The sequence below is a fragment of the Gymnoscopelus braueri genome (assembly GCF_963280865.1).
Source record: "Gymnoscopelus braueri genome assembly, chromosome: 1".
NCBI classification, from domain to species: domain Eukaryota; kingdom Metazoa; phylum Chordata; class Actinopteri; order Myctophiformes; family Myctophidae; genus Gymnoscopelus; species Gymnoscopelus braueri.
This window is the reverse complement of record NC_137603.1, coordinates 51,281,684-51,301,384: the sequence shown is the minus strand read 5'-3', so window position 1 is coordinate 51,301,384 and position 19,701 is coordinate 51,281,684. Positions and strand designations below refer to the sequence as shown.

Here is a 19,701-nt window from a genome sequence, read left to right as displayed (position 1 = left end):
AATAGCAGATCTACAAGCTCACAATATGATTCGCGATGCGACGCATTGTGAGCTAGTAGATCTGCTATTTTCAAATGATTTTTAGGCACTTTATACATTTGAAAACTTGTGCAATGGGACATTCTGCACAGTGTTTACTTAAAAACTAAATTGAGTACTTTTCCCACTACTGCCTGCTTGCTTATTTCTCTCACAAACTCTGGCAACGCTGGGTCGATGCGCCTGCGCAGTGCGCGTCGCTCGTGGTGGTGTGCTGCTCGTGCTCCGCCATTGAGGGACGGACCGTGTGATCAGGAGGAGAGTAGAGAGTCAGGGTCAGTCAGCAGCTCCTCCACACTGAGCACACAGACAGCAGCCACACTGAGCCTAGCGGACAACCAACACGTTTTCTACCTCCAACTCTCACATCTTTAGGAACTTCTGGATCCTTTTCCCTCCCCCGACATCACATCCTTTTAAACAGCCTCCTCGGTTTATCGCTTTATCGGATATCGGGGTTTACGGTCGTTTTAATTCAGCCAGCATCCCACCATCCTCCTGAAGAAGAAGTAACGGGGCTTGTAGCCTGTAGCCACATACACACACACACATACACCACTAGCATTAGCATCTAGGCTAGGCTAACGAGGCTAGCTTGGGGGGCTAGTAGCTTCCACACCTAGCAGCAGCGTTGCGTTGCCCTGCCCGCCCGGCCCGGGGGCGGCGGTGTGGTGTCAGCCTTTGCCTTGTTGGCCCCAGCCAGCCTAGAGCCTAGCCAGCCTGGTTCGGCTTGGTTGTCTCGTGGTTCGTTGATGGATCCTCGGATCGCCTGGTTCCAGCCAGAACAACGGGGACCCGCTAACAACCTGTGGATGCAGATCTGGGAGACCACGCAGGGGCTGGGCTATCTTCATGTGAACAACAACAACTACACATCCTCCGGTTCTTCTCTGAAGTCCAACATCAACGGGGCATCCTCGCTTACCTCCTCCTCCTCCAGCAGCAACACCAACACCTCCATCACCTCCTCCTCCTCTTCCTCCAGTAGCAGCAAACACGGAGCTGTCAACTCCTCCAGCAGCCACAGTGAAGCCTCCTCCAGGAGGGCTCAGGGGATGTCGACGCCGGGGGGCTCGATGGGGGACAGCGAGCTGAAGCAGCAGCGAGACTTCATACCGCTGGAAGCCAACAACAACCACAACCTCCACCATCAACGTAGTGGTGGTGGTGGGGGGCTGCAGCATGGTGGTCATGGTCATGGTGGTGGGGTCGCGGTGGTCTGGAGGGGGGTGTCATCGTCCTCGGACATTGCGGGGGGACAGCAGCACCCCAACAAGAGGAAAAGGGACAACAAGGCCAGCACGTTTGGCTTCAACAGCAGCCTGATCTCCGGCTACGCCTCCTACATGGGAACCCCGTGGAAAGCCAGGAACTACTCTGAGGGGATAGTGGGGTAAGGATCTGTTCTGCTGCTACATGACATGTCTGTTTGAGAGTCACTTCTGCTGCTGGTAAAAAGCACTAGAACACACTGGTTTTCAAACTTTTTTTCACATCAAGGACCCCCAAATTAATATGTATTTGGCCGCGGACCCCCATCTGAAAATATTGTGTGCCAGGGGACCCTCATAACAAGGTTTGTGGTGTTAAAATGTTTCAAAAAGATTTCAAATCAAAATGTGTCCATTAAAAAAAAAGCAGATCTACAAGCTCACACGCGTGCATATCGACTTTTTTCAAATTGCCTAATTATAGGCTTAAACTGACTTTTATGCTAACTTAATTTACCCGGGGACCCCCTTGAACGCCCTCAAGGACCTCACTTTGAGAACTACTGCTCTAGCTGGGGACCCCCTTGAACGCCCTCAAGGACCCCACTTTGAGAACCATTGCTGTAGAAGAAGCCTGATGGAAGTCAGAGCTACTCAAACATTCCCATTAAAACACCTCAAATATGTGCTTTCACACATTGGCATGTGTTTAGTCCACAGACTCCACACAGTAAAAGCCTAACTCTTTGTACAAAATGTACACTCAGAGTTACACATAGATATATGGATAGATAAACACTCAGGATGTGACCGTGTACATTTCAGAACATACATTCAACAAAGATCACAGCTTCACACTGAGGTGTGAAGTATTTCTATGTATTATAATAGCAAAGTGTAGGAGAAATAGTGAGTACTCCACTAGTCGAGCCACATGCACGTCCATATTTGGCGTGCTAGTGCAATGTCATTGGCCCTGAGCCCTCCTTCACAACGTGCTGGAGTAGTGTGACGTTAGTCAATATGGTGACCAGTGTTCCAGCTTCTAGCTGACCCTAGTAATGGAATGTGACACGGCTTGTAGACCGCCTGGGTTCGCTGCCCGACATGTGTCCCCTCAGCCCAAAGTTGAAGAATAAAAATAGGTTGTAAAATATGAGCTGCCTTTACGCCTTATGCCACAGTCAAGACATTACAGCAGTACTAGAATGCCCTTCCTTGTTTTTGTCCCCACGGTGATTAGAAATAACAAGATCATTATGTCAGATGGTTATCCAAGGGACAAATGATACCACAGTGATGTAGTATATGTAGAATAGTTATTTTTAAGCCACATTTGAAGACATTCCATGAGTGATAATCTGTGTGAAGTTAAGGTCTTACTTCCAGACTCTCACTTTTTGTTCACTTTTGTTAAGTGAACTCTTAAATGTCATATGTGTCATAACGCCCCAAGGCCACAACAGTCATGTTACTTGAATGAGCAAGAGCCAGAGGCAGGTGAAATAGTTGGATGGAACCTGTTTGTCCTCCTGTGTGATATTGAGAGAGAGCCATTGGACAGAAAGTACTAGGCCACTGGTGAGTCCCTCTCTGATCCTCTTTGACAAGAAGGGAACTTAAAACCTGATGATTTTAAGTTACAAAGTGGAGGAAAGTTGTAGCCAGTGACTGAACATTCAGTATAAAGAGACAAGCATCTGGACATGGGTTAGGCCAGGGTTAGTTTGTATTTTATTTTAAACTTTATGTCCTTATAATATGTAATCCCAGCTCAAGAGCAACTGTGAAGTTTATTTGATGCCTTGACACAACCCATTTGCATCCTTTTGGCGATAACGTCCCTTAAACATGCAGGCCCATTTGATGTTTTACATTAGCCCTAAACGTTCTCATTTTTTCTCTTCTAGGGAAATGTTAATATTCCACAAACAACTTTATCTTATCAGCTTGGACTTGCCTTCTCTTAGAGAGTGTGGTCTAGTTTATGCCTGTTTATGAGCATTTCTACAGGACCTCATGCCTGATGTCACAATCACTGTAATCACATTCACTTTAGCTGCTAAGTACAATGCATGTACAGGCTGTGTATTAATTAACTTGTCGCTGGTTTATGGGGGCCTTTTTTTCCCACCCACCACACCACCTTGCCAATATAATCCTCATGATACTGTATCTCCAGGATGGGTGGGGCTTGGTTTAAATGCCCTTTAGCTGTTGATGTGTAGATTTATTTTTATAATTTATTTGCACACCCTTTCTGCCTAACATGTGCAGGCAAGCAGCGTACTGAGCCTAGAGAGCTTACTAGTCTTGGCTTATCCTCATTTATAGTAATATTGAAGGCCTCTGTTTGCATAAGGACATTCCTCAGTGATTATGTCCTCTAATACCACAACTTGAAGCACATACAGCCCTGATCAGTTAGCCTTAACTAGTGGGGGACTTCTGTCTTTCCCCTTGATACTTGTGAAGCTCACTAGTACCAGCTATTCATGCTCAGCAGTCGGCACAGCAACTTTGCTTTACTGCTTTACTGACTTTACGATACTGATACTTACTTTTCTATACTGACTCTTCTATCCATTTATCCAATACGTCCATGGGAACTCACAGCCCGCTGTTCTTGAAAGTATTTTTCACTTGTTTTTTATCTCGGGCTCAGTACGAGGAACGTTTCACTGCCTTGTTATCTGAGACACATGCTGGGAGAGGGAAGCTAATGGGAAAGTGATTAACATCCAAATGTATTTTCCTTTCCAGCGCGATTAAACCGACAAATCGTTTATACTCGAGCTCACGGCAAGTCACGTAGGGCCAGTCTTTCATTTGCTCTTTCTCTACAGAACTAGAACACAAAACCTTTGCAGCAGGAAGTGAAAAGGGCGAAGGTAGTAGAGGAAGTAAAGAGTAAAGTAGCTTTTCCTTGGGGAAAGTGAACTTGGCCCTGTGAGGTTGGCTGTCAGTGGAGGGAGGCCCCGTCTTCTGCCCATGGAGATTGATTCGTGTCCTGTGTTTGTGTGAGCAGCCTGTGGCCCTTCTTTTGAATAACAGTGGCTCAGCCCAGAAGGTCCAAACACAGGCAAGCGGAGGCCCTCCTCTCTGTGGAAGAGAACCAGTGTTGACATGCTGCACGGCACCTAGGCCCCCCCCCTCAAAACAAACCCAGCCCATCTGGGAAAGAAACCAGCGCTCCTTCTTTATGATGTCATTCAGACTCTGTCCAATCAGACGTGGAGCTCCTAAGGGAGTGCTTCCACCTCGTTTACAGTCATGCAAAGCATTTTTTCCCCTCAGCTTTTCTTCTCTATATGGGAACAGAATGTCACTGTAAGTTATGACAGCTGTGTGGCGTATTCCTTTCCCTTTGAACCGTGGGTTTGTTCTGTTTATTCATAGAGGCTCTAGTTACTGGTTGGATATCCTCGTCCAAAAAGAAATCCACTTTCCAAGTGGATCCAAACTTGGATGCCTGTTTTTGATTTTAATAGATTCCCGGTGTGAAAATTCATTTAAAATAGCCGTGTTACTTTGTATAACATCTGCAGTAGTCTAGTCCCACTCCCAAGACTGAAGCTGATAAAAACACAGTGGTTTGACAGACACAAGTGGTTTCGGGTTTGTCGATTCACTTAAAAGTGTCATATTTTTCATTGTAGTTTTTTTTAACACCATGTTATCCCCATATCGTTGCTGTCCGGTGGAAACCTCCAAAATGTTGGACATGTTCTTTTTTTTTTTAAATCAACATTTTAATCTAGTGAAAATAGCCGATCTACCAGCTCACAGCGCATCGCCATGCGGTGTGTGGTGAACTTGTAGATCTGGCATTTTCACTCATTTTGTGCGACACTTGAAGTAGGGTATTCATTTACGAAAATATGTTTAAAAAAAATGAAATATGGAGATACAAGGTTTCTGCCTGACAGCGACAATAATCTGATCAACATAATCGTCATAAGTATCTTTAAAGCGTTTTGCTGTTGTTGCCCACGAGCAGCAGTAGTTCTTCTGGCCTAGAAGAAGTGCATTGAAATGTCCCAGCAGCAGCACTCTGAGAATAAGGAAACGTGTGTGGCTGACATGCGGTGCTGCTGGCTCATGGCTTTCATGAAGTGACTGTCATGGCACTTTTGTGACAACTCTGTCTGACTGCATCGGAGCCACGTGTGTGTGTGTGTGTGTGTGTGTGTGTGTGTGTGTGTGTGTGAGGCTGGCTGCTCTTTCTCTCTCTCTTCTGGCTTTTGGCAAGGCAGCACCCCACAGACTCTCCAATCCAGATGTTTTTTTTAACCCAGCGTCTTGACAGCAGCCAGCCACACGCATTTACAGTACATGTCTGACACAAGCGCTGTTCTTACAACTAGGTTTAAATCACTTAAACCCTATATAGTTGACCGGAGTGCCTCAGGGCTCTATACTAGTGTATGTTCTGTTATTGTGGCGGTTATGAGCTTGTCGATCTGCTATTTTCCTGCGAAAGCTTTCCCCACAATACGGATGCTGGGGTTTAAGTGGTTAAACCCTCAAGTCTTAGAGAAATGGACTTGAGTAACTTACAACCGTACTCTCGACCACTTTTTTCCATCTACACACCAAATGTCTAAACACCAAAACATTGGCGATCTACAAGCTCAAAACCTGTTGCGTAGCAACCCGTTTTGAGCTTGTAAATCTGCTATTTTTGGCGAATCCCACCCCCCGGAATAGGCATGATGCCGGAGTTCAGTTAGTTAAACTTCTGGCAGACTTTGAGGGCTCTCTTTCTCTCTCTCTCTCTCTCTCTCTCTCTCTCTCTCTCTCTCTGTGTGTGTACTCTCGTTTAGCATTTTCTCTCTCTCTCTCTCTCTCTCTCTCTCTCTCTCTCTCTCTCTCTCTCTCTCTCCTTCACTCTCTTTCTCTCCTTTACCGTCTTTCCCAGTACTGTCATTCTCTGCTCTCACTCTGCCTCTGTTTATTCTCTGTCGCTCTCTCTCTCATTCTCTGTTGGCTGTCAGCCAAGCTGTGTAAACCTATGAGGTCTGTCTGCAGTGCACGCTGGGCCCTTTGGACTGTAGGCTCTTTGAATAGCACGTGTGAGTGTCTCTCTGTAACCTAGCCTTCCCATGTGCTGCCAGACAGGAATGTGTTCAACCCCCCCCCCCCCCTCGCTCCCCGAACCAATGGGAATCCTTCTCAAGCCTCCAGAGGCCAGACCAATGTAGTCAGCAAAGCTACATAGCATTCACAATGGTCATCTTATTTCTTGGATTGCTCCTTTTACGTTCATTGTCCTTTGAGTTGTTTTGAGTCCTTTGAGTCCTTTTGTCCAGTGTGTTCTATGCTAAGGCATTCAGGAATATCACATTGAGATGTTTTGTTTTATTTGTTAAACTGCAATATTATAAACATTTCAGGCAGCTATTAGCACCTGTTTTCTTGTTCTGTATCAAGGGAAAAAGAACGGATTCAGTGTAGGCCAACTTAACTTGACTATTTTATTAGCAATTATTCTGTTGATTACTTAATTAATTGAATAATCAAGAAGTATGTTTTATATACAGTATATATCGACACAAAATCAAATTGATATTTTTTTTATAATTGACTAAATAGCTGATCTGCGAGCTCACAATGAGTTGCCTCGTGACATGTTGAGCTCATAGATCTGCTATTTTCTAAAATGTATTTGATTATGATCAATTTCCTTTTAAATTAAATCAATTTGTTTGATTAACTATTGCACCGCTAATTCAGTGACTATGGTCAAAACTCAAATACAAAATTTAAAAAATAAAATAAATAGCAGATCTACAAGCTCATAGCGCGGCACAGAGTGCCGCGATACGAGCTTGTAGATCTGCTATTTTTGAAAAATCTTGAAATTTGTGCAAATCTTTGAATATATATTATTTTAAAGCAATTTTTTTTAACTCAAATCTTTGCTTCTGGGGGTCCCTGGCTGGAACAATGTATTTTGAGATGGGGGTCCACGGCCAAATACATATCATTTTGGGGGTCCTTGACATGAAAAAGATTGAGAGCCACTGACATAGAAACATAGGTTTTTCATAAAACTGTTAGGATTTAAAAGACATTTTTAGAATCGGCTTCAGGTCTTAATGGGTTAAAACGATCCTGTTTTGGAGATTCCAGGAAAATTCCTTTGAAATTGTTTGACGAAAACCTTTGAGAATGGCCTATAATGACATGCCAAAAACACAAATCAGGACACATCGGCTGTCTGCATTATTGCCGAGGTTGTCAAACAAAGTCAAATAATGGCTGATATATGGACCATACTGATATATGGGTCTGGCTCCATTGTCAAGTTTGAAGTACTGTACTGTTGTTAATAATAATATCTAAAATTGATATAGCACTTTTCTAAGTGCCCAAAGACGCTTTACATGCTGGGGAGGAGAAAACAGCCAAAGAAAATCAACTTTATTAGGAAAGACACTTAAGAAAAGGCTATGTAAGACTATGTAATAAAATCAATAAAAGCAGTGGAATGGTGAGTGCAGTTAGCTGGGGAAAGCCATATAAGCCATATAATGTACTGTTAACTCTTTGACTGCGGACGACGCGATAACGCGTCAAGTGCTACTTTGTCCAGTTGGCCGTCGACGCGTTCGACGCGCTGGACGCGCGTTCATTGTTTAATCTCTGATTGCGCTATGCTGCTTAATATTCAATGTTATTCTCGAGTTCCACTTACTTCACGGACATCTGCATCCGGTTTCATGACCTGGATTCTGTTTCCGGTTTTTGATTTTTTTCCCCAGTCATTTTCGTCCAAAATAGGTAAATAAACGATTTTTCACACGGTATAACGGACAAACGGACAGGTTCTCTTCTATAATCTATGGTCTGGGTGACGATCAGTCATCGCCGTCGTGTATCACATCGTAATTTTTGCCGATCAAAACAATCTGGGACGACGTCACATCCGTTTTCATGTTTTTCCCTGTCTAATCTATCAAGAAGGGTGAGAGAGACCCAACGACCTGATCACGCTGTCATGTGCTGCTCTCTAGTGGCGGATTTGTGCTGGGTCTTTAAATTATGTGTCCTTAAATTATTTTCATGAGAAAAATATAAAAATAAAAAAACACGAAAATTGCTGGCACTGGGGGAGTACTTTATGAAAATACTCTGGCAGTCAAAGAGTTAACTTTATATTGCCAGTTTCAAACATCAAAATGGAGTACTAGTGGCAGTAATTAGTTTTTTGTATAGTGATTAAATTATGACCTCTTGAGCTGTACACACAGGCAGTTAACGACTGTACATGGGAAAAAAATCTGTTTATTTCTCCTGCATTTTTGTCCAAAACATAATTGTGCCAAGTGTGCCAGCCTGCCAGCAGTGATGTGTAGATAGGGTTGCCCACCCTCCAGTTCATTGATGAAATATTAATGGATTGGACATCTGAGAGACATTGACACCTCACGCTCAGTTTGCGGTTGACCTCCTTTTTTTAAAAAAAGGACAGTGTGTACTGTGTACCCTCCACCCTCACCCCCCCCCCCCCCCCACCCCTCCATGATGTCAGGCTGAACCCACTCCTGGTAGCCGTAAAGACAACAATGTCACCTGACACTACACACCCCCGTGCCCTCTTTTATTGCGTAAAAAAATTGGCCCGAAGAAAGAAAAACCCATGTACAACATACAGTAGTTTAAATTATACTGTTGAACATATTGTCATAACAATATATGTTAGATATAGAGATTAGGTACTCAAACTACCATCTTAAAAAGACACATCCTGCTTTAAAATGAACTTTGTCTGTCCATACCCATCCGTTTCTCTCCTCAGTGGGTTGACCACATCGATCTGAACTTGGCAAATGGGCATTGACCGTTGGCATATGCAGGGAGAGAGAAAGTTGACTTTTCACCTTTCCCAAATTCAGCCGCATGCGTAGCGTCCCTTTTTGGGCATGACATAATAGGCGAACATTCTGCGAAAACAGGCGAACATTTGGTGAAACTAGCAGACCCACAAGATCATAACCACACAGGCTATGGGATCTATTGTAGTCGCGGCCCAATAGCCCGGCCCCGGATGGATGGCAATGAATGCGGATTATGCAGGTATGAACTAGTCAATTTACGTTAAGCAGTACAACCTAGGTTCGTAGTAATGCACATGCATGAGCTACCATTACGCCAACAATACCGTAGGTTATATTGACCCATAATACAGCTGTTTGTTGTGGCAAAAGCCAGCCAGAGTGTGTGAAAAGTGCCGTGGTAGTGAATGGGGATGCCTCACAGATGACGCGGGTGTGAAGGTGCCTGTGTTTTGGGACAGCAGCGCTCTGGAACACCGGGCCTGCATGCCTGCTAGCTGCTACTGCACACCGTTTTATTTCTGTCCTTCGCCCGGACGGACTGCAGTATTTATAGACGGCTTCTGTTCGACCAAGGGGCCTTTTTAAGCGAGCAGGTTCACTGGGTTCAACAGAGTGACCCTTTTAGTAAGAACTCTGAAACACTATTTCCGTGTACGAGGCTTGAATTTGAGGACTGCCATGTGCAGCTACTGCAGTCACAGTGACGGCCCAACATAATGATTAACCCAGGATCACCAGCAATTTACATATAGGACAGTAGTGCTATAACATGACAAGATTTTTTTTTCTTCTATAAAGCACGTGGCCTCCCTGTTCAGCCTTTAGCTTTCGATTGAGTAAGTTACTGTGTGTGTGTGTAGATTGTGAACGAAGCTGCACACGTCACAGAGTGGTGTTCAGTGGCAAAGCCGCACACTAGTATACAGGACAATTGAGACGGCTGCATTGTCAAACTGGCTGCTTGAGGGCATGTCTAGCGTGTGGATAGTCTGTCCTTTGGTCAAATGGAAAGGTGTGATCTTTATAAATACTTCAACGTAGTGCAAAAGTAATCTTTTATAAATACTTCAACGTAGTGCAAAAGTGTGATCTTTTATAAATACTTCAACGTAGTGCAAAAGTGTGATCTTTTATAAATACTTCAACGTCTGCAAAAGTGTGATCCTTTATAAATACTTCAACGTAGTGCAAACGTGTGATCTTTTAAAAATACTTCAACGTAGTGCAAAAGTGTGATCTTTTAAAAATACTTCAACGTAGTGCAAAAGTGTGATCTTTTATAAATACTTCAACGTAGTGCAAAAGTGTGATATTTTATAAATACTTCAACGTAGGGCAAAAGTGTGATCTTTTATAAATACTTCAACGTAGGGCAAAAGTGTGATCTTTTATAAATACTTCAACGTAGGGCAAAAGTGTGATCTCTTATAAATATCGAAGTTGTGAGCCAAATATCGTATCGTTTGGTGAAATTAGTGTATCGGCACACCCCTAGTATGAATACATTCATCTTCATGTCCTTACTCCTGATGAAGACAGCTGGCTCCAGGTTGACTCATTGAACAGGATTGTGTTTGCATTGGGACTATTTGCGGTGCATTCATCTTGTATAACGTGTGACTGTTGTTGTGACTAGCACCTCACTATTATAGGCAGGGCCAGGGCCCAGCCTCCTTATTACCCATTCAATCCAGTAAGGCATTTGTGTCATTTTAGACACAAATGGCTTTTCAAAAATCGCAGATATACAAGCTCATGCCGCTATGAGCTCGTAGATCTGCTATGTTTGAAAAGTCTTGAAAATATGTGAACATTTGTAACTCAAATCTTTGCTTCTGGGGATTCTACACGTGTCTTCTAAATCCTTTAAAGCATTTGCACATTGTGTTAAGAATTCACACTTGTTTCACAAGTCGCATAATAGGACTTTGACTTTCAGTCAAAAAAGTTCAGTCTTGAGCTTTTTATTTTAGCTTTAATCCATGTGCACCTTTTGTGCGGCAGGGTAGCGGCATCGTAGGCCTAGGAGTCTCTCAGCAGGCCCATGCGACAGTAACCTAGTTTTCTCACTAACCTACCTAGCAGATGGCCCTGCTACACATGAAGGCACTTCTGCACGACTCTCTCTCTCTCTCTCTCTCTCTGTCTCCGGATTTTGCGAGAGAAAAAAGCAACTAGGTCTACAAAAACAAGTGGAGTGATGATTCTTTTTCTTACGCAAATGCTTATTGTAGCACTTTAAGATTTTCACAATTGTAAAGTGCATATACATAAAATCCATTATTATTGACATGAAAATGGGAAGCAAGCCCAAAATAAGCAACTACACTTTAGAAACAAGCCCATAAAAACAGCAACCCGCAACTACCAACGAGCAACTTTACAGAAAAAGAAGCCCAAAGTCGCTTATTATAAGCAGACATGGCAACACTGCTCTCTCTTTTTCTTTTTCCTCTGTCTTTTCCTTTTATTTTTCTCCATCATGCATTTCTTTTCTATTCTATTCCCCTGGCTCTCTGTATCTCTGCCTTTATCTGTCTATCTCTGTATCTGTCTTGCTATGTGTCCCTCAGTATATCATTTATCTCACTTGTTATCACTCTCCCACTTCTTTCTTTCTCTCACCCCGAGCCAGCACCCCCCCCCCTCCTTCCTCCCTCAAGTGTTGCCATGTCTGCGTACTATAACCGACTTAGGGCTTGTTTTCTGTAAAGTCACTTGTAAATATTGGTCGTTGCTGTTTTTTTGGGGGGCGTGTTTCTGAAGTGTAGTTGCTTACTACTGTATTTGGGCTTGATGTCTAAAGCTGTTCTCAAACATTTTCATGTCAAGGACCCCCAAAATTAATATGTATTTCACCCCCCATCTGAAAATATATTGGGACGGGGACCGCAATACAAGATTTGTGTAGTTAAAATGTTTTGTGTGTGATCATGCGAACTAGTCGCTTCTTTTTGGGCTTGTTTTTCGTAGACCTCTCTGCTTGTTTCTCTCAAACAATCTGGCAACTCTCCTCTCTCCTCCTCCAGCCCCTAGTATATTAGCTCATGGTCCTTCCTTCCATATAATAGCTCTCAGCCTGGGCTTTGCCTGTCATCTCCCCCCCCCCCCCCTGACTGGCTGGCTTCCCACACAAGCCTGTCCTCCTTTCCAGCACCACAAGCCTGGCTTACTGTAGTAGCCACAGTAACTAGCCACAGTAACTAAGTACATTTACTCAAGTACTGTACTTAAGTACAATTATGAGGTATTTCTTTTACTTTACTTGAGTATTTCCAATTTTCAGTACTTTTACTACTACTCCACTACATTTCAAGAGGCAAATATTTTACTTTTACTCCAATACAATTATTTGAAAACTGTTACGAGTTACTTTGTTGATTTCTATTATTATTACAAAACATACATTAACCACTTCAGCCCTATATACATTTCGGCCATTTGAAAATAGCCGATCTACAGCCTCACAATGCGTCACGATGAGACGCATTGTGAGGCTGTAGATCTGCTATTTTCAAACGATTTTTATACATTTTATACATTTGAAAACTTGTGAAATGGGACATTCTGCATAATGAGTACTTTCTACTTTTGGTACTTTAAGTATATTTTCATACCAATACTTTTGTACTTTTACGCAAGTAAATTTAGAATTCCAGACTTTTACTTGTAACAGAGTATTTATACATTGCAGTATTGATACTTTTACTTAAGTAAAAACATTTAAGTACTTTTTCTACCACTGGTAGCCACTGCCTGAGACACGGCTTCTGTGGGGAGGGAGGGAGGCAGGGCCCACGTAGTAGGGGATTACATAACAACCGTATGATATAGGCTGTGGCAGATTAGAGATTATACGATAAGCCGTGGTGCCAAGGGTCCATGTGTTACTGGCTGTGGACTCACAGGCCTGCTGCGGCACAACGGCTCACCTGTAATTACATCTGAGGAGGAGGGAGCTGTCGTTTCTGTCCCCCCCCCCTCCACCCTGTTGATCTTGTAGATCTGCAGTTTTTGACTAGCCAACGTGTAAATGGATAAATTGGTTCAAATTATTGGGATGCTGTATTAACACATTTTGCTGGGGATCCCCTCACCAGACCCCACTTAGAACCACTGATTTAACGTAGCCGGTCTGTCAGTCTGTCTCTCTTCTCGTTACAAGCTGAAATTAAACTTGTCTCTGCTGCAGGGGGAAAACTGTTTCCTCCACCGTGCCAGCTTTTTAGGAACGATACAAAACTGCCCGTCGTTTTCTAGGTTAATAACAACAAGCACACATTTTTGATGTTGGAGCAGCTTTTTATGTAATGCCTAACCATGACCTTCATCATCAGGTCTGTCTGTAGCAGGAGACAGCCTACTACCTGATGGAATGTTGTAGTGAATGAAGCTGACCACAAGGAAGCGGGAGAAAGAGACAGAAAAAGTGGCAGAGTGTTGAGGAGCTAAAACACAAATGATGAGACTCTTGTGTACCTTATTGTATATCGTCTCTGTTGGGTGGAAACCTTATATGTTCAAAACAGTTACTTTTCAGAATACCAATTCAAAGGTAGCAGATCTACAAGCGCAAAACGCGACGCTTCGCGCCGTGTTTTGAGCTTGTGGATCTGCTACTTTTGAGGCTTTCGTGTCGACGCTGTGGTTTGATCAAGTAGGGTGCATGGAGATAAGAGATTTCTGCCCGATAGCGACGATATGGGATCATATAATCTTGAATGTTGAAAAGACAGTCGGGACTCTTTAATGTTACTCCCTCTGACCAACCTGTCTTAAACAGGAAGCAGATGTGCACAGAGGCTGTTGTTGTTGTTAGTAACTGGATAGAATGTTGTTATTGCATGCAGCTATTGATGCAATACAGTGGCCTCATACAGCTATAGATACAGTAAAGTGACGGTGCGCGTGGACGCCTCCTTGGGCCTCTACTATATGGGAAGGGGTGATTTGGGATTTTTTTTTAAAATAATAATAAAAAACAAAATGTGTCCCTGACCCACAAATGGGTCCAGAACCACTGTTTGGGAAACATTGTTGTATGACAATGCATCATGTCCAGATGGTGACGGTCCCTAGTTGTTAGGTTTTCTTTAACACAGAAATGAAACTGATCTCCATGGTGGAGCTCCAGGCAGCGCTCTGTGCGAAGAAATGAAACCTAAAGTCAGTGGACTGAACCCTGCTGCTGTCTGCTGTCTACACACTGACTCACTGATCAGCCTCTCCAGGGCTTCACCACCACACTGAGAAGAAAGTGTTTCCACACAGAAAGCAGGCGCAATTAACTCCTAATTCGTATTTGCCAGCACAGGGTGTCCCTTATCAATTTGCAGCTGGTTTCTCTGTGTTGTCGATGAAACGGCACCTTTGATTGTTACAGTGTGTGTGTGTGGGGATGGGGGCCGTGTGCATTTTTCAGATCATGTTTATTTTATTGATTGTGTTCTGGTTTGAATCAGTGCAACTAACGTAGTTTACTTAAATTTATTGGTATCACAATTTGTTTTTAAGAAAACAATACCATGACATTTCTTATAACATAATTTTTGAAAAAATGTCAATGGTATGTTATCAAAATCTTAGTGTTTTTGCCAATTATTTGGGGGCCTACTTAGTTACGATATCTTAACGGCGGGCCCACACAGCAGGTTGAGGATTTTCCATGTCAACTAGCAGGAGCAGCACTGTAGCTGCACCGGCGCAACATCCTTACTGCCAGCAGAGTGAAGATCCTTAACACAGTGGTTTTCAAACTTTTTCATGTGAAGGGCCACCCAAATTGATATGTATTTGGTATTATAACATTATTCACATTCTTTTAAACCGCAGATCTACAAGCTCACAGCGTGTCACTTAGTGCCACGCTGTGAGCTTGTGCATCTGCCATTTTTGAATGGCCAACATATAAATGGATAATGTGGCTGAAATTATTGTGATGCCATGTTAACTACTTTTACTGGGGTCCCCCCAAGGACCCCTGGGGGTCCCCGTACCTCACTTTGCGAACCAATGCCTTAACAGCCAACAAAAGCCACCATCTTTTGTACCTGCATTTGACCTGTCGCCAGTTGCAATTTCCTGAATCTAATTTTTTTCCTCCCTTTTTTCTCTCCCCAGTTTAGTTGTTGCAACTCCCCTCCATGTTTATAGTCCCTGTCACTGCCAACCCCTCTACTGTTTGGTCCACTGAATTGCAATTCTGAAATCTTTATTACCCCATAAAGTGGAACCTGATTCACAGATGGAGGGTACAGTATGTTTATGTTAAATAACCTAAGAAAACGACCATAATATACATCACACACGGACAAATATCAATTGACAAACATGAATGAAAAAGCCTCTCGTGTGTGCGCTCTGTGTGTTGCTCCATGCGAGTATTTCCTCAGGCCCAGTGCCAGCCAGACGAGAGGAGTGGAGCCTCTCCTGGACATGCGTGTGTGTGTGTGCCCTCCCCCCCTCCCTCCCTCCCTGATGCTCCATTGTTGCAGGCTTAAGGCGTGTGTCCACTGCAGACCCTACAGTGTGTGTGGGTGTGTGTGTGTGTGTGTGTGGAGCACAGCAGGGTGTGTTCACGTTGCAGTCTTTATCGCAGTGACTGAGCGTGACGGATACTGTCAGCCAGGTCGCCTATAGCTGCAGAGTCGCATTCTGCATGGCACGCACACACGTGCATGGGAGGGCTGGTGGATGGGTGCTTTTTTTTGCCTTGTGAAAGAGAGTGAAGGTAACGCATGCATGGCCATGTTCTGGGTGTCACACCTGTGTGAGCGAGCGTGCTGCATTTTGGAAAGGCTGCCTGAAGCCCGATTTTACACTTCGTTGTACGGCTGAAAAATTGCCGATCTACAAGCTCAAGCGACGCGTTGCGAGGTCGGCTATTTGAGGTAATAAATCAGGCGTTAGAATGAGAATCACCATATTTGTCATGTAGATGAGTGTGTGACATTGGTGCAGAGACATATTGATGGGTTGTGTAATCGGACGAGCGCACACACACCGGCGCGTGGTGGTGGCAGGACTTCAGTGCAAAGGGAATAGAGCAGCGTGCAGACCTGACTGGTACAATGAATGAATGGGAGTGTAGATCACAGTTATGACTCTACAAATATTGCCCACGGCATTGAGTGCGCTCAACATTGTGACACTAGTGTCACCGCCTCCCCGCCCATTCAATCAGTCACTGAGCTCTCTCACGGTGTCATGAGCTCAAATACCTCACCTCACAGTCGCCACACCTAGAACGCCTTGGCAAAATAAACTGGATGCCTCAATGGGAGAAGCGGGTAGGTCAGACCATTGAAACCGACGGTTATGACACTCTTTTTGATCTTGCCGTGACCACAACACAATCACATGGTTCATGTAGCGGCCGTGCCTTCATAAACATCACTATCAGTGTTGCCAGGTTTTGTGAGATACGAGCAACCAACCAGGTCTATGAAAACAAGCCCCCAAAATAATAAAATAAAAATATTTTGTGCCCAGGGAGGGACTCTTATACACAATTTGTGTTGTTAAAATCAAAAATCTTTTTTTTCCTCAAAATTGTATGAAAATAGGCTAGCAGATCTACAAGCTCAAAGTGTCACATTGAATTTGTGACATGTTGTGAGCTTGTAGATCGGCTATTTTCACATGGCCGATGTATTTCAGGGTTAAAGTAATTTTGATGGTAGGATACAACAGCAGTGACGAGTATGGGAAGGAATCCAATCAAGGAGAAAAAGGGGTAGAGGGCAGCAAACAAATAAAGTCAATCTCTGGATATGATTATTGTGATTTTTTTTTTTTAAATCTTGATGAATGATCATCGTCTCATACGTACTACACAGTGGCGTTTGGAGCTAACGGTCGCCCTATGGCAAGTTTTAGTATGTTTAAACATACTAACCCCCCCCCCCCCCCATTTTTTAAAAATAAATCTGAACTGGGGACCCCCACACACTGACAAGCACTTGGAATTGTATGAGTTGGCGCACTAAATGTTGCCTCGGTAGCCGATCTACAAAGTCACAACGCCTCGCAACGTAGATCGGCTATTACCTTTATTTGTTTTCGCCTCTTATGTAATATTTGGCAAATGTTTGGCCATCTTTTATAGTATAGTTTGTTGATAACTTTCGACACAGTAATGGTCTAATAGTTTTTATTTGGAGGTATTAAAAATGTCTTAAAAGTCGTTAAATTGTCACTTTAGAAATGTGCAGATACCCTGAATACACTTATACTTTATTTTGGTTTGTTAACTGTTGAGTGATAAAGCAATTTTGCATATTAAGCAAATAATATGCCCCCCCCCCTAAAAAAGTATTGTGGTCCCGATCTACAGTGTTTGACCACCACTTTATTATACCCTTATAGGTGTTATAGGATTTTTGTGTTCAACAGTTTAATTAGATTGTGTTATGGATTCCAGCTCATTCAGACAAGCATTGAATCATCACTAAAGTGCATGATTGCTATGGTGCCACCACAGCACAGCAAGGAAATGAGCACCACTGCAAACTATGTAGAAACATTGTCATTTTAGACTTAATGTTTTCTACAACTAAACAGAACTAATGTGTATAAACATTGTAATTTTGCCTTAATGTTTTCTACAACTGAACTAAGTGTAGTCCAGATGCTTTAGGAGTAATGACGATTTAGGCCTAATCGTTGAAAATATTACTTTAACATTAGAACCTCAACTTTGTATAACTTGGACCCAAACAGCAACAGATGGAATTATTGCCCAAAGCACCACAGCTGTTCAAATGACTGGAATAATTCCCAGTGAATATCAAATCATATTTGTGCTCGAAATAACCTTCTCTAGAGACTATGGTGATTAATATGCATCGTTGGCCATAAGGTAGGGAAATGTAAGATGATTTTTTGCAGTGTGTAGGTAGAGGAGAGAGTATTCAAGTAATTGGGTTCAGTATATTTAGCTAATAATGGCAGGTAATACGTGCCATAAGGCGCTTAACACAGAATTCTGCAAACAAACACAGAAACCGAATACTTGCCAACAATGGCAGAACTTATAAACACTTTGACATTTTCCGTGTTTCTGAAACGTAACATCTGTGTTGTGTATACAATTGGGGAGAACAAAGGAAAGCATTTTCACATGGTTTGTTATATTGTCTCTGTCGGGTGGAAACCTCAAAACTTTTCAGGATTCAAATAAAAGAAATAGCCAAAATAGCAGATCTGCAAGCTCGAAAGCTTGTTGATCTGCTATTTTTGTGTGACGCGTTGATATCATCAAGTAGGTAGTAAAAAGTTAAAATATGGAGATAAGGGGTTTCTGCCCGACAGCAACAATATCATAGTCGTAAGTCTCTTTCCTGCTCCTCCAATAAATCATATCTGCAGTTGTAGGTAGCTGGTGATGGAACTGAACGCTATTATCCTAATAGGCTTTTTATATAGACCTCGTGTTGATGTTTCATTCGCTATAATCAGGCTTAATGGAGAGAACAATGAAATAAGTTTATTTCAAAGATGGCTTAAAAGGAAAAGAAAGTCTTAATGCCAGTGTTGCCAAGTCCACTTATTATAAGCGACTTTGGGCTTGTTTTCTTTCAGTAAAGTCGCTTGTAAATATTGGTGGTTGCGGGGTTTTTTTTGGGGCTTGTTTCCATGGCCAAATACATATCAATTTATGGGTCCTTGGCATGAAAAAGTTGAGAGGCACTGAACTAAGCCACACATCACACAGCACTGTTTAGTGGTGAAGCCGCTCTAATACAGGAACATTGGGTCAGGCTCCCTAAATGAAATAAATGTAACCAGCAGGCTGTCACTTCTCAATTTGCAGCTGCTCCTGTGTCTGTCCATAAAACAGCACCGTGTGTGTGTGTGTGTGTGTGTGTGTGTGTGTGTGTGTGTGTGTGTGTGTGATGACAAGTGAGCTATCAGAAGATAGGAGTAATACACAAACAAACTGCTAGCCTCCAGAATTTACCTGCCAGATGGGAATTTATGATAATAATCCCAAAACTTACCATAATTTACATCCAACAGACAAATATCACATGGTAAATAAACATGAATAAAAATGTCTGTGCAGGGCTGTCACAATCATGAACCTTTACTTGACTATTGATCGTCGATCAAACAATTGCGATTAAACAATTTAATTGTGTTTTTGGCATTGCCTTTTAAGCTTTGTAAACACACATTTCACAGGGCAGATATGACAAATATCTTAAATATACAAAGAAATGACTGACATTTAATAATTTTACTTTCAAAATATTTTTTAAACATTGCGGAAATAGCCGATCTTCAAGCTCACAACACGTTTTGACCTTGTAGATGTGAGCTTTTAGATCTGATGTAAGCTGTAATTATCTCAAATAATTGCAATCAGGCTATTGTGTTATAAATGTGCGCTGTCTGTATTTATTAGGCTAAAGGCAGCGTGATATGTTATAGGCATTGTTTTACTCAATTTGAATATACTAACCCCGAGTGCAGTTGGATTTAGCACAGCACCAATAAACATAATGCATTACTGTAATTTATCTAGAAATTACGTTAGTCAACCTCGTAGTTGGTTGCAGAGGTTATGGTGCTGTAGTTTCAATGGCTTTTCAATTAGTTGTGCT

General features: G+C 42.7%; 1 protein-coding gene across 1 annotated transcript in view; it reads left to right on the top strand.

Annotated features, from left to right (window-relative positions):
* Positions 1-163: 163 nt before the first annotated feature.
* tent4b (terminal nucleotidyltransferase 4B) overlaps positions 164-19,701 on the top strand; it is a 53,320-nt gene continuing 33,782 nt past the window's right edge. The window contains exon 1 of the mRNA XM_080415873.1: positions 164-1,432. Coding sequence (XP_080271999.1) covers positions 792-1,432 — 641 coding nt within the window. The 5' untranslated portion in view covers positions 164-791. The remainder of the gene's footprint in view (positions 1,433-19,701) is intronic.